This window comes from Salvelinus fontinalis, chromosome 25 (assembly GCF_029448725.1).
Source record: "Salvelinus fontinalis isolate EN_2023a chromosome 25, ASM2944872v1, whole genome shotgun sequence".
Lineage (NCBI taxonomy): Eukaryota > Metazoa > Chordata > Actinopteri > Salmoniformes > Salmonidae > Salvelinus > Salvelinus fontinalis.
In genome coordinates this window covers 37,105,394-37,118,299 of record NC_074689.1, presented here as the reverse complement: position 1 = coordinate 37,118,299, position 12,906 = coordinate 37,105,394, and the positions used below count along the sequence as shown (strand labels likewise).

Sequence of the window (12,906 nt, the reverse complement as noted above, 5' to 3'; positions counted from 1 at the left end):
AGTAAGCATTTCACTGTAAGGTCTAATCCTGTTGTATTCGGCGCATGTGACTAATACAATTTGACTTGATTTGTTAGTGAGCATTTCTCCTTTGCCAAGATAATCCATCCACCTGACAGGTGTGGCATATCAAGAAGCTGATTAAACATCATAATCCGTACACAGGTGCACCTTGTCCTGGGGACAATAAAAGGAGACTCTAAAATGTACAAAGTGCCACAGATGTCTCAAGTTTTGAGGGAGCGTGCAATTGGCATGCTGACTGCAGGAATGTCCACCAGAGTTGTTGCCATTGAAGTTGATGTTAGTTTCTCCACCATAAGCCGCCTCAACGTTGTTTTAGAGAATTTGGCAGTACGTCAAATCGGCCTCACAACAGCAGACCACGTGTATGGCGTCATGTGGGCGAGCGGTTTGCTAATGTCAACCTTGTGAACAGAGGTGCACAATGGTGGAGGTGGGGTTATGGTTTGGGGCAGGTGGGCGAGCGGTCTGCTAATGTCAACGTTGTGAACAGAGTGCCCCGTGGTGGAGGAGGTGGGGTTATGGTATGGGTAGGCTTAAACTACGGACAACGAACACAATTGCATTTTATCAATGGCAATTTGAATGCACAGAAATACCATGAGAAGATTGTGAGGCCCAGGTACTGAACTAACCTTCCATTAGGGTCCAGGTACTGAACTAACCTTCCATTAGGGTCCAGGTACTGAACTAACCTTCCGTTAGGGTCCAGGTACTGAACTAACCTTCCGTTAGGGTCCAGGTACTGAACTAACCTTCCGTTAGGGTCCAGGTACTGAACTAACCTTCCGTTAGGGTCCAGGTACTGAACTAACCTTCCGTTAGGGTCCAGGTACTGAACTAACCTTCCGTTAGGGTCCAGGTACTGAACTAACCTTCCGTTAGGGTCCAGGTACTGAACTAACCTTCCGTTAGGGTCCAGGTACTGAACTAACCTTCCGTTAGGGTCCAGGTACTGAACTAACCTTCCGTTAGGGTCCAGGTACTGAACTAACCTTCCGTTAGGGTCCAGGTACTGAACTAACCTTCCGTTAGGGTCCAGGTACTGAACTAACCTTCCGTTAGGGTCCAGGTACTGAACTAACCTTCCGTTAGGGTCCAGGTACTGAACTAACCTTCCGTTAGGGTCCAGGTACTGAACTAACCTTCCGTTAGGGTCCAGGTACTGAACTAACCTTCCGTTAGGGTCCAGGTACTGAACTAACCTTCCGTTAGGGTCCAGGTACTGAACTAACCTTCCGTTAGGGTCCAGGTACTGAACTAACCTTCCGTTAGGGTCCAGGTACTGAACTAACCTTCCGTTAGGGTCCAGGTACTGAACTAACCTTCCGTTAGGGTCCAGGTACTGAACTAACCTTCCGTTAGGGTCCAGGTACTGAACTAACCTTCCGTTAGGGTCCAGGTACTGAACTAACCTTCCGTTAGGGTCCAGGTACTGAACTAACCTTCCGTTAGGGTCCAGGTACTGAACTAACCTTCCGTTAGGGTCCAGGTACTGAACTAACCTTCCGTTAGGGTCCAGGTACTGAACTAACCTTCCGTTAGGGTCCAGGTACTGAACTAACCGTCCGTTAGGGTCCAGGTACTGAACTAACCTTCCGTTAGGGTCCAGGTACTGAACTAACCTTCCGTTAGGGTCCAGGTACTGAACTAACCTTCCGTTAGGGTCCAGGTACTGAACTAACCTTCCATTAGTGTCCAGGTACTGAACTAACCTTCCATTAGGGTCCAGATACTGAACTAACCTTCCGTTAGGGTCCAGGTACTGAACTAACCTTCCATTAGGGTCCAGGTACTGAACTAACCTTCCATTAGGGTCCATGTACTGAACTAACCTTCCGTTAGGGTCCAGGTACTGAACTAACCTTCCATTAGGGTCCAGGTACCACCACTGCTGCTACCACTGCAACTATTGCTACTAATACCACTAATACTACTACTAATATTGCTACTACAACTACCACTACTACTATTGCTACTAAAACTACCACCACTACCACTACTACTACTACTACTGCTGCAGCCTCCCGAGTGGCGCAGCAATCTAAGGCACTGCATCACAGTGATAGCTACGTTACTACAGATCCTGGCTCGATACCAGGCTGTGTCGCAGACTCATGAGGCACAAATTGGCCCAGCGTCGTCCCAGGTTAGGGGAGGGTTTGGCCGGCCGGGATGTCCTTGTCCCATTGCGCTCTAGCGACTCCTGTGGCGGGCCGGGCGCATGTACGCTGACAAGTTCGCCAGGTGTACGGTGTTTCCTCTGACACATATTGGTGCGGCTGGTTTCCGGGTTAAGTGGGCATTATGTCTAGAAGAATTGCTGCTTGGTTGGGTTGTGTTTCGGAGGACTCACGGCTCTCGACCTTCGCCTCTCCCGAGTCCGTGCGGGAGTTGCAGTGATGGGACAAGACTGTAACTACCAATTGGATATGATGAAATTGGGGAGAAAATAGTTTAAAAATAAACTACTCCTGCCACCGCTACAGCTGCTACCGCCGCTGCTTGCTGCTCGATGCCGCCGCTTGCTGCCGATGCTGCCGCCGCCACCACCGCGTAGCCTAGTGGTTAGAGTGTTGGGCCAGTAACCGAAAGGTTGCTGGATCGAATCCCCGAGCTGACAAGGTAAAAATCTGTCGTTCTGCCCCTGAGCAAGGCAGTTAACCCACTGTTCCCCGGGCCCTGAGCAAGGCAGTTAACCCACTGTTCCCCTGAACAAGGCAGTTAACACACTGTTCCCCGGGCGCGGAAGATGTGGATGTTGATTAAAGCAGCCCTCCACACCTCTCTGATTCAGAGGGGGGTGGGTTAAATGTGGAAGACACATTTCAGTTGAATACATTCAGTTGTACAACTGACTAGGTATCGCCCTTTCCCTTACTGCTGCTTCTTCTACTGCTACCACTGCTGCCTCTACTATTATTGCATGGAACTCCATTCCTTCTCATATGTCTCAAATAAACAGCAAACCTGGTTTCAAAAAACAGATAAAACAACACCTCACGACACAACGCCTCTCCCCTATTTGATGGTTTGTGTGTACAATATGTATCCATTTGTAGGTTTAATGTGCCTTTTTTAAATTGTATTTATTGATGTAGTTCTGTCTTTGAACTGTTCTTGTTTATTAATGTCCCGTATTATGTTTCCTGTTCTGTGTGGAACCCAGGAAGAGTAGCTAGTGCTTTCACAACAGCTAATGGGGATCCTAATAAAATACCAAAATACTACTATTACTGATACGACTGCTGTTACCACCTCCACTACTACTATTACTGCTACTACCATTACTACTGCTGCTACTACTACCACCACTACTGCTGCTACTACTACTACTATTGCTGTTTCTACTACTAGTACAGCTGCTGCTACCACTTGAACATTTTTAAAATGTACACTACAACACTCTAACATTAATTTACAAACAAAGCATTTGTGTTTAGTGAGTCTTCCAGATCAGAGGCAGCAGGGATGACCAGGGATGTTCTCTGTTTAGTGAGTCCTCCAGATCAGAGGCAGTAGGGATGACCAGGGATGTTCTCTGTTTAGTGAGTCCTCCAGATCAGAGGCAGTAGGGATGACCAGGGATGTTCTCTGTTTAGTGAGTCCTCCAGATCAGAGGCAGTAGGGATGACCAGGGATGTTCTCTGTTTAGTGAGTCCTCCAGATCAGAGGCAGTAGGGATGACCAGGGATGTTCTCTGTTTAGTGAGTCCTCCAGATCAGAGGCAGTAGGGATGACCAGGGATGTTCTCTGTTTAGTGAGTCCTCCAGATCAGAGGCAGTAGGGATGACCAGGGATGTTCTCTGTTTAGTGAGTCCTCCAGATCAGAGGCAGTAGGGATGACCAGGGATGTTCTCTGTTTAGTGAGTCCTCCAGATCAGAGGCAATAGGGATGACCAGGGATGTTCTCTGTTTAGTGAGTCCTCCAGATCAGAGGCAATAGGGATGACCAGGGATGTTCTCTGTTTAGTGAGTCCTCCAGATCAGAGGCAGTAGGGATGACCAGGGATGTTCTCTGTTTAGTGAGTCCTCCAGATCAGAGGCAATAGGGATGACCAGGGATGTTCTCTGTTTAGTGAGTCCTCCAGATCAGAGGCAATAGGGATGACCAGGGATGTTCTCTGTTTAGTGAGTCCTCTAGATCAGAGGCAGTAGGGATGACCAGGGATGTTCTCTGTTTAGTGAGTCCTCCAGATCAGAGGCAGTAGGGATGACCAGGGATGTTCTCTGTTTAGTGAGTCCTCCAGATCAGAGGCAGTAGATGACCAGTGATGTTATCTTGATAAGTGTGTGAATTGAACCATTTTCCTGTCAGAATGTAACAAGTACTTTTGGGTGTCAGGGAGTAAAAAAATAACATTATTTTCTTTAGGAATGTAGTGAATTAAAAGTTGTAAAAAAAAGTCAAGATACTCCAAAAAACGACTTAAGTAGTATTTTAAAGTATTTTTACTTCAGTACTTTACACCACTGCTACTACATTCATTCTGAGAAAACCTACTAGCGTGAAGTGGAGAGGAAGACAGCGAGAGAGGGAGGGAGGGAGGCATGGTTGGTGAGAAGGAGGCATGGTAGGGAGGAGGAGGCATGGTAGGGAGAAGGAGGCATGGTAGGGAGAAGGAGGCATGGTAGGGAGGAGGAGGCATGGTAGGGAGGAGGAGGCATGGTAGGGAGAAGGAGGCATGGTAGGGAGAAGAAGGCATGGTAGGGAGAAGGAGGCATGGTAGGGAGAAGGAGGCATGGTAGGGAGAAGGAGGCATGGTAGGGAGAAGGAGAAAGGAATGAGGAGGGAAGGATTGCAGGAGGGAGGTAATTATTTAGTACATAATGTTTCTGCCACCGTCTCTAATGACCGAAAAGATCTTCTAGGAAAGCGATTACTCACCCCGTATTAAAAAAAATAAAAATCTTTAACGAGTCGAACGAGGGGGATTTACTCCAGACACCCGACAAGGCCCTCATCCCGCCATTCGCAGGAGAAAGAGACGGAGATATCGAGGACGAAGGTCGGGGTGCCATGTAAGGATCAGGCAGCGAGTAGGTAATTTGCCTTGACCATCGGTCCTATTAGCCAACGTACAATGGCTGGATAATAAATTAGACGAACTACAAGCACGTATATCCTACCAACGGGACATTAAAGACTAATATCTTATGTTTCACCGAGTCGTGGCTGAACGACAACATGAATAACATACAGCTGGTGGGTTATACACAGTATCGGCTGCATAGAACAGCGGTCTCTGGTAAGACAAGGGGTGGCAGGTTATACTCTGTATCGGCAGCATAGAACAGCGGTCTCTGGTAAGACAAGGGGTGGCATGTTATACTCTGTATCGGCTGCACAGAACAGCGGCCTCTGGTAAGACAAGGGGTGGCGGTCTATGAATATCTGTAAACAACAGCAGGAAGTCTCGAAGTATTGCTCGCCTGAGGTAGAGTATCTCATGATAAGCTGTAGACCACACACTATTCACCAAAATAGTTTTCATCTATATTCTTCGTAGTTGTCTATTTACCACCACAAACCGATGCTGGCACTAAGACGACACTCAATGACCTGTACCTTTACTCCACACACAGAGACGCATACAAAGACCTCCCTCGCCCTCCATTTGGCCAATCTGACCATAATTCTATACTCCTAATTCCTGCATACAAGCAAAAACTGAAGCAGGAAATACCAGTGACTCGGTCAATAAAAAAGTGGTCAGATGAAGCAGATGCTAAGCTACAGGACTGTTTTGCAAGCAAAGACTGGAATATATTCTGGGATTCTTCCAATGGCATTGAGGAGTACATCACATCAGTCACTGGCTTCATCAATAAGTGCATTGAGGACGTCGTCCCCACAGTGACTGTACGTACATACCCCAAACAGAAGCCATGGATTACAGGCAACATCCGCACTGAGCTAAAGGGTGGAGCTTCTGCTTTCAAGGAGAGGGACTCTAACCCGGAAGCTTATAAGCAATCCCGCTATGTCCTTCGATGAACCATCAAACAGGCAAAGCATCAATACAGGACTAAGATTGAATCGTACAACACCGTCTCCGAAACTCGTCAGATGTGGCAGGGCTTGCAAACTATTTGACTTCAAAAGGAAAGCACAGCCGAGAGCTGCCCAGTGACACGAGCCCACCAGACAAGCTAAATTACTTATATGCTCGCTTCGAGGCAAGAAACACTGAAAAATGCATGAAAGCATCAGCTGTTCCGGACGACTGCGCGATCACGCTCTCTGTAGCCGATGTGAGTAAGACCTTAAAACAGGTCAACATTCACAAGGCAGCAGGGCCAGATGGATTACCAGGACGTGTACTGCGAGCATATGCTGACCAACTGGCAAGTGTCTTCAACCTCTCCCTCTCTGAGTCTGTAATACCTACATGTTTTTTAGCAGACCACCATAGTCCCTGTGCCAAAGAAAACGAAGGTAACCTGCCTAAATGACTACCGCCCCGTAGCACTCACATCTGTAGCCATGAAATGCTTTGAAAGGCTGGTCATGGCTCATATCAACACCATCATCCCAGAAACACTAGACCCACTCCAATTTGCATACCGCCCCAACAGATCCACAGATGACGCAATCTCTATTGCACTCCACACTGCCCTTTCCCACCTGGACAAAAGGAACACCTCTGTGAGAATGCTGTTCATTGACTACAGCTCAGCGTTCAACACCATAGTGCCCACAAAGCTCATCACTAAGCTAAGGACCCTGGGACTAAACACCTCCCTCTGCAACTGGATCCTGGACTTCCTGACGGGCCGTCCCCAGGTGGTAAGGGTAGGTAACAACACATCCTCCACGCTGATCCTAAACACGAGGGCCCCTCAGGGGTGCGTGCTCAGTCCCCTCCTGTACTCCCTGTTCACTCATGACTGCACGGCCAGGCACGACTCCAACACCATCATTACGTTTGCCGATGACACAACAGTGGTAGGCCCGATCACTGACAATGAAAAAGCCTATAGGGAGGTCAGAGACTTGGCCATGTAGTGCAAGGACAACAGCCTCTCCCTCAACGTAACCAAGACTAAGGAGATGATTGTGGACTACAGGAAAAGGAGGACCGAGCACGCCCCCATTCTCATCAACGGGGCTGCAGTGGAGCAGGTTGAGAGCTTCAAGTTCCTTGGCGTCCACATCCCCAACAAACTAACATGGTCCAAGCACACCAAGACAGTCGTGAAGAGGGCACAACAAAACCTATTCCCCCTCAGGAGACTGAAAAGATTTGGCATGGGTCCTCAGATCCTCAGTAGGTTCTACAGCTGCACCATCGAGAGCATCCTGACTGGTTGCATTCCTGCCTGGTATGGCAACTACTCAACCTCCAAAAGCAAGGCACTACAGAGGGTAGTGCGTACAGCTCAGTACATCACCGGGGCCAAGCTTCCTGCCATCCAGGACCTCTATACCAAGCGGTGTCAGAGGAAGGACCTAAACATTGTCAAAGACTCCAGCCACCCCAGTCATAGACTGTTCTCTCTGCTACTGCACGGTGCCCCCGCACATTGACTCTGTACCGGGGTACCCCCTGTATATAGCCTCCACATTGACTCTGTACCAGTACCCCCTGTATATAGCCTCCACAGTGACTCTGTACCGATACCCCCTGTATATAGCCTACACATTGACTCTGTACTGGTACCCCCTGTATATTTTTTATTTTTATTTTACCGTTATTTTACCAGGTAAGTTGACTGAAAACACATTCTCATTTGCAGCAACGACCTGGGGAATAGTTACAGGGGAGAGGAGGGGGATGAATGAGCCAATTGTATAGCCTCCACATTGACTCTGTACCAGTACCACCTGTATATAGCCTCCACATTGACTCTGTACCGGTACCCCCTGCATATAGCCTCCACATTGACTCTGTACCGGTACCCCTGTATATAGCCTCCACATTAACTCTGTACTGGTCCCCCCTGTATATAGCCCCCACATTGACTCTGTACCGGTACCACCTGTATATAGCCTCCACATTGACTCTGTACCGGTACTCCCTGTATATAACCTCCACATTGACTCTGTACCGGTACTCCCTGTATATAGCCTCCACATTGACTCTGAACCGTAACACCCTGTATATAGCCTCCAAATTGACTCTGTACCGGTACCACCTGTATATAGCCTCCACATTGACTCTGTACCGGTACCACCTGTATATAGCCTCCACATTGACTCTGTACCGGTACCCCCTGTATATAGCCTCCACATTGACTGTACCGGTACTCCCTGTATATAGCCTCACTATTGTAATTTTACTGCTACTCTTAACTACTTGTTACTTTTATTTCTTATTTTTAGCCATTTTTTACTTACTTTTACTTACCAGCAAAGCAGTTTTAAGAAAAATACATGTTAAGGGCTTGTAAGTAAAGCATTTCACTGTAAGGTCAAACTAAACCTGTTGTATTTGACGCATTTGACAAATACCATTTGATTTGAATTGACAGATGGGTAAAGCACTTTGTGACAACTGCCGAGTGTAAAAAGTGCTTTATAAAACACATTTGATTGATGTGAGACGGTAGGCAGGTCGTGTCCTATTACTCACCATTACATAACCATGGGTCTGTGAGTCACCAAAGAGCCATCATGAGTCAGCTAACTTTACCGTCTGACTCAGAGACTCTAAAGACTCTAAAGACTATTATATTCATCCAGTCACCTTACACTTTGTATAACCTAAAATTACACACACACACACACACACACACACACACACACACACACACACACACACACACACACACGGTTTCAATTGACTGATAACAGTGGAGGGCCTAGAGAAAACGACAAGCTCCATGGTAACTAAGAATCAATTTTTTCTGTAAGCTATGGCGGCAGGTAGCTGAGAAACTGTAGCCTTGAGTGAAGATATAGATATATAGATACAGAACACCATTGTCAAAGTTAAAAACATAATTCCTCCTCCTCTTCAAACCTCAATGTTATTTAACCCCCAAGGTCGATGTCTGCATAATAAATAAAAAAATGTCAGTTTAAACGAAATATATATTTTTAAGCCTTGGACACGTCTCAATCCTGCTCTTTAATTACTTGTTACTTTTATCTCTTATTCTTAGACGTATGTTTTTGAAACGGTATTGTTGGTTAAGGGCTCGTAAGTAAGCATTTCATTGTGAGGTCTACAGCTGTTGTATTCGGCTGTGTTTGTCTAATAAAATTTGATGTCTCACTTCCACATCTGCGGTGAAAGCTGACAGAGCCTAGAGCGGTGTTTCTCAGACCCTGAGACATCCCGAACATCGGTCCTCTCACAAAATCGTCTGTAGCGTCCGCACGGTTTGGCCTACGAAACTATAACGCACCTCTGTGTAAAGATGAGACTCTCACGAACAAGATGGCGTTCTCCGTTTCGCTCTACGATCCCCACAAGTGTCTTGGGTCTCATCTGAAATCGGTACAGACGATCTGCCAACTTCAGTCTGTAGTGTCTGAAGAGTTTTGGGCTACACAGTAATATGACCCCTCTGTGGAAATGTGAGAATCTCCACGACAATGTTCCCTGTAAGCTACGGAGAAAAGCATGAGATCGAACTTCACTCAACTTGGACTGTTGGCAGTAGGTGCACCCGATTCAGCTGCCCTGTGCGCCCTGGGTAGGCCAACTGTTGCCATTTTGAACCATTTGATGTGTCTGAAGATACAAAACTCTGCCTTCCCGGTGGGCCCAGAGAGCAAATCAAGTGCACTATAGGCCTACCGCTGGACAATCAGATGGCTCAGATTATTTTGTCTGCAGTAACGTAGCAGAATTTTAGCAACCAGGAGATTTCAAAACCATGACTAGAGAGAGACTGTCAATGAATACAGCAAAGAGCTGCTTTTTTTTTTATGAGTGAGTTCATGTTTAAGGTCTTACTCAGCACTGTCGACACTTTGTAGTAAACACTTTATTAAACCATAAAATGCACGTTCTCCCTATTTCCACTCAGCGCTACAACCAGCACTGCAGCAGTAATGAACGAGGAGGAAAGTGTATCTGTAGGCTTGTGTTGTTGTTATTATTAGCGGCTTGGGTCTTTTTTAATATCGAGGAATATTTCATCTTCTCCCTGAATAGGAGTAACAACATGAATTGGTGCATGAGGCAGAAATAATGAGGTGCGACTCGAGTTTCGCCATCAGCTGGAAGACGGTGTCCCTTTTTGGTCCGTGTCAGTGGAGAAAAGGGAGAGCGGAGGGGATGTTGAGAGTCGGACCCTCAGTCTTCTGCTCTCTCTCTCCGCTGAGACTGAGCATCAGATGCAGGCACCATCAGCCCAGTAAAATAAAAACTCTATTATTTACTGTACATATGCTCACTCAGCTGTGCCTCAAAAGTAATACAACAACGGATCTATTACCGTGTGATCATACAGCCTACCTCACATTTTTTTAATATAGATATTCTTAAATGGCCCGAACAACAATGCATTGGCAGGGCAATTCAAGCAAAGCCAGTATGCCGTGATAATGTATTGGGCCTATAGTTTACTGCACAAACCTCATTGCTACAGAACTGGTTTTGATTGGTTAATGTTACATAGGCTTACGTTTTTTAAGTCATGTAAAAATAAAAATAAAAATCTGAACTTGTATTTTGACTCAAAGTGATCTTGACTCAGAAAAGGTTGGCGACCACTTTTCTAGAATGTTCTCTGTTAACACTATCAACGTTTCCCTTTACTGTGGCAAATGTCATCGAATCAATGCAATATTAGCCACTTTCAATGCAACATAACAAAACAAAAACTATAAAAGGGATTTTGTAGAAGGCAGAACGCATTAGAGTAGGATTCTATTGCATTGACACACATGACTCAATCAATACTCTACACAGACCGGGGAGGCATAACCAATCAGAGCTGCAGTAGGCCTATTTACAAATAGACCATTGCCATATATGGATCTGTTCCATTCACTTTGAACTGGACTGTGTTTACAGCATGAGCGGTCGTGAATAGATGAGCTTGTTTTGAGATCAAAGCCAGAGCTGCACATTTTGTTCATATCCTCTGCCAGTTAGTGAGTTATTAGCCCAGTTATAGATAATTTGTAGTCAACAATAGGGTGAGTGATTGCTTCCTAGAAGAACACAAAACATGTACATTTCTAGACATTTTATTTTGTAGTAGTTTCTTGTATCAAAAAACAAAAACATGTTCAGTCACCTCCTTGTCTGAAGGACAAGTGAATAAACAGGTCAATGTCAAGCTCTGCATGTTCTTTTTCCAAAAGTCTCAGGTTCAACGGGACTTAAAATCCTAAATCCAATAGCTAAATGATTCTTGGTATGACCATCTTAAAACAATTCCATATAGCTTAGTAGACCACCCCCCCCCCCCCTCTCCATCTTAGATTGTGCTTAGACTCTTATGGGTTAATAACTACTGCCATTGTGCCGTTGAGCAAGGCACTAACTTAATTACTTAGATGCACTATGCAGAAATCGCTCCGCCATTTCCTGGTTGCTAAAATTCGAATAGTTCACCTAATTTCAGTTTATGTTACAAAACAAGCAAGTACAGTGTAGAAAATCATTGTACCGTCTAAACCCGCTGTGAAATATATGTTCAGCTGTTTGAAGATGGTGTACAAAACCTAAAGTAAAATTGTAAGAACGGGAAAGCATAGAAATGGCCCACATAGAACAGATCTACCTCTTCGAAAGACTTACTTTCAATGAGAAATACATGAGTTATAAGATCTGTCAATGTGAATTTACCCCAAAATGTATATATAGTAGCTTCAAAAAAAAAGGGGGGGGGGGGGGGCGCGCGCTGATCTGCATTTCATTTACAGGTAGCTGCCAAAATAAAGGAAACCCCAACATATAGTGTCTTAATAGGATGTTGGGCCTCCACTAGTGAGAACAGCTTCAATGCACCTATAGATTCTAAGTGTCTGGATCTCTACTGGAGGGATGGGACCCCATTTCTTCCAGGACAAATTCCATCATTTGGTGTTTTGTTGACGGTGGTGGAAAACGCCGTCTCGGGCGCAGCTCCAGAATCTCCCGTAAGTCTTCAATTGGGTTGAGATCTGCTGACTGAGACAGCCATGGTATACGGTTTACAACTTTTTTTCATGCACGTCAAACCTTTCAGGTGACCACTCATGCCCTGTGGACGGGGGCATTGTCATCCTATGGGGGCATAGCCATGGTAGCCAAAATAATGGTCTGGCCAGCATTTTTATACAGGACCCTGAGCATGATGGGATGTTAATTGCTTAATAATCTCAGGAACCACACCTGTGCGGAAGCACCTGCTTTCAATATACTTTGTATCCCTCATTTACTCGAGTGTTTCCTTTATTCTGGCAGTTACCTGTGTGTGTATGTGTACGGTTGGCTGGATTTACAAAGGCTGTCCAATTCTGTTTTTATTTTGCCAATAATCAATCTTTTGAACAGCATGATCAAATATTTTGCCAATAACTGTGCGAAAGATTAGAATTGGGCTGCCTGTGTAAACGCAGCCTTTGGCTACTCAATGCCATCCATGCAAAAATAGACCAATAAAGGAAGTATTGTACCTTGCTCCTTGATCTGTCGTATCTGTTTGACAGTCTCCTTGAGGATAGCACATTTGTCAGGTTTGACGTTGAAGTCGTCGATGTCGTTGAAGTTGGCGAAGATTAGCTCGGCCAGCTCCTCGATGTACTTGTTCTCATGCTCGCGGTTTCTCTTCTCGTTGCTTCGTTTGAGGCTGAGGAGACAAGGGGGGTAAAGAGAAGGCCAGAGTGAGACGAGTTCCATGATATAATATAACCAGTTGATAAAACAGAGTGTGTTCCATGATATAATATAACAGAATGTGTTCCATGATATAATATAACAGAATGTGTTCCAT

The 12,906-nt window shown here is 45.6% G+C and overlaps 1 protein-coding gene across 1 annotated transcript in view; it reads right to left on the bottom strand.

Moving 5' to 3' along the window:
• The window catches only part of LOC129823252 (nuclear receptor coactivator 2-like), a gene marked incomplete in the record, with an annotated part of 177,467 nt that overhangs the window by 124,039 nt on the left and 40,522 nt on the right, over positions 1 to 12,906 (bottom strand). Inside the window, 1 exon segment of the mRNA XM_055882158.1 lies at positions 12,590 to 12,762. Coding sequence (XP_055738133.1) covers positions 12,590 to 12,762 — 173 coding nt within the window.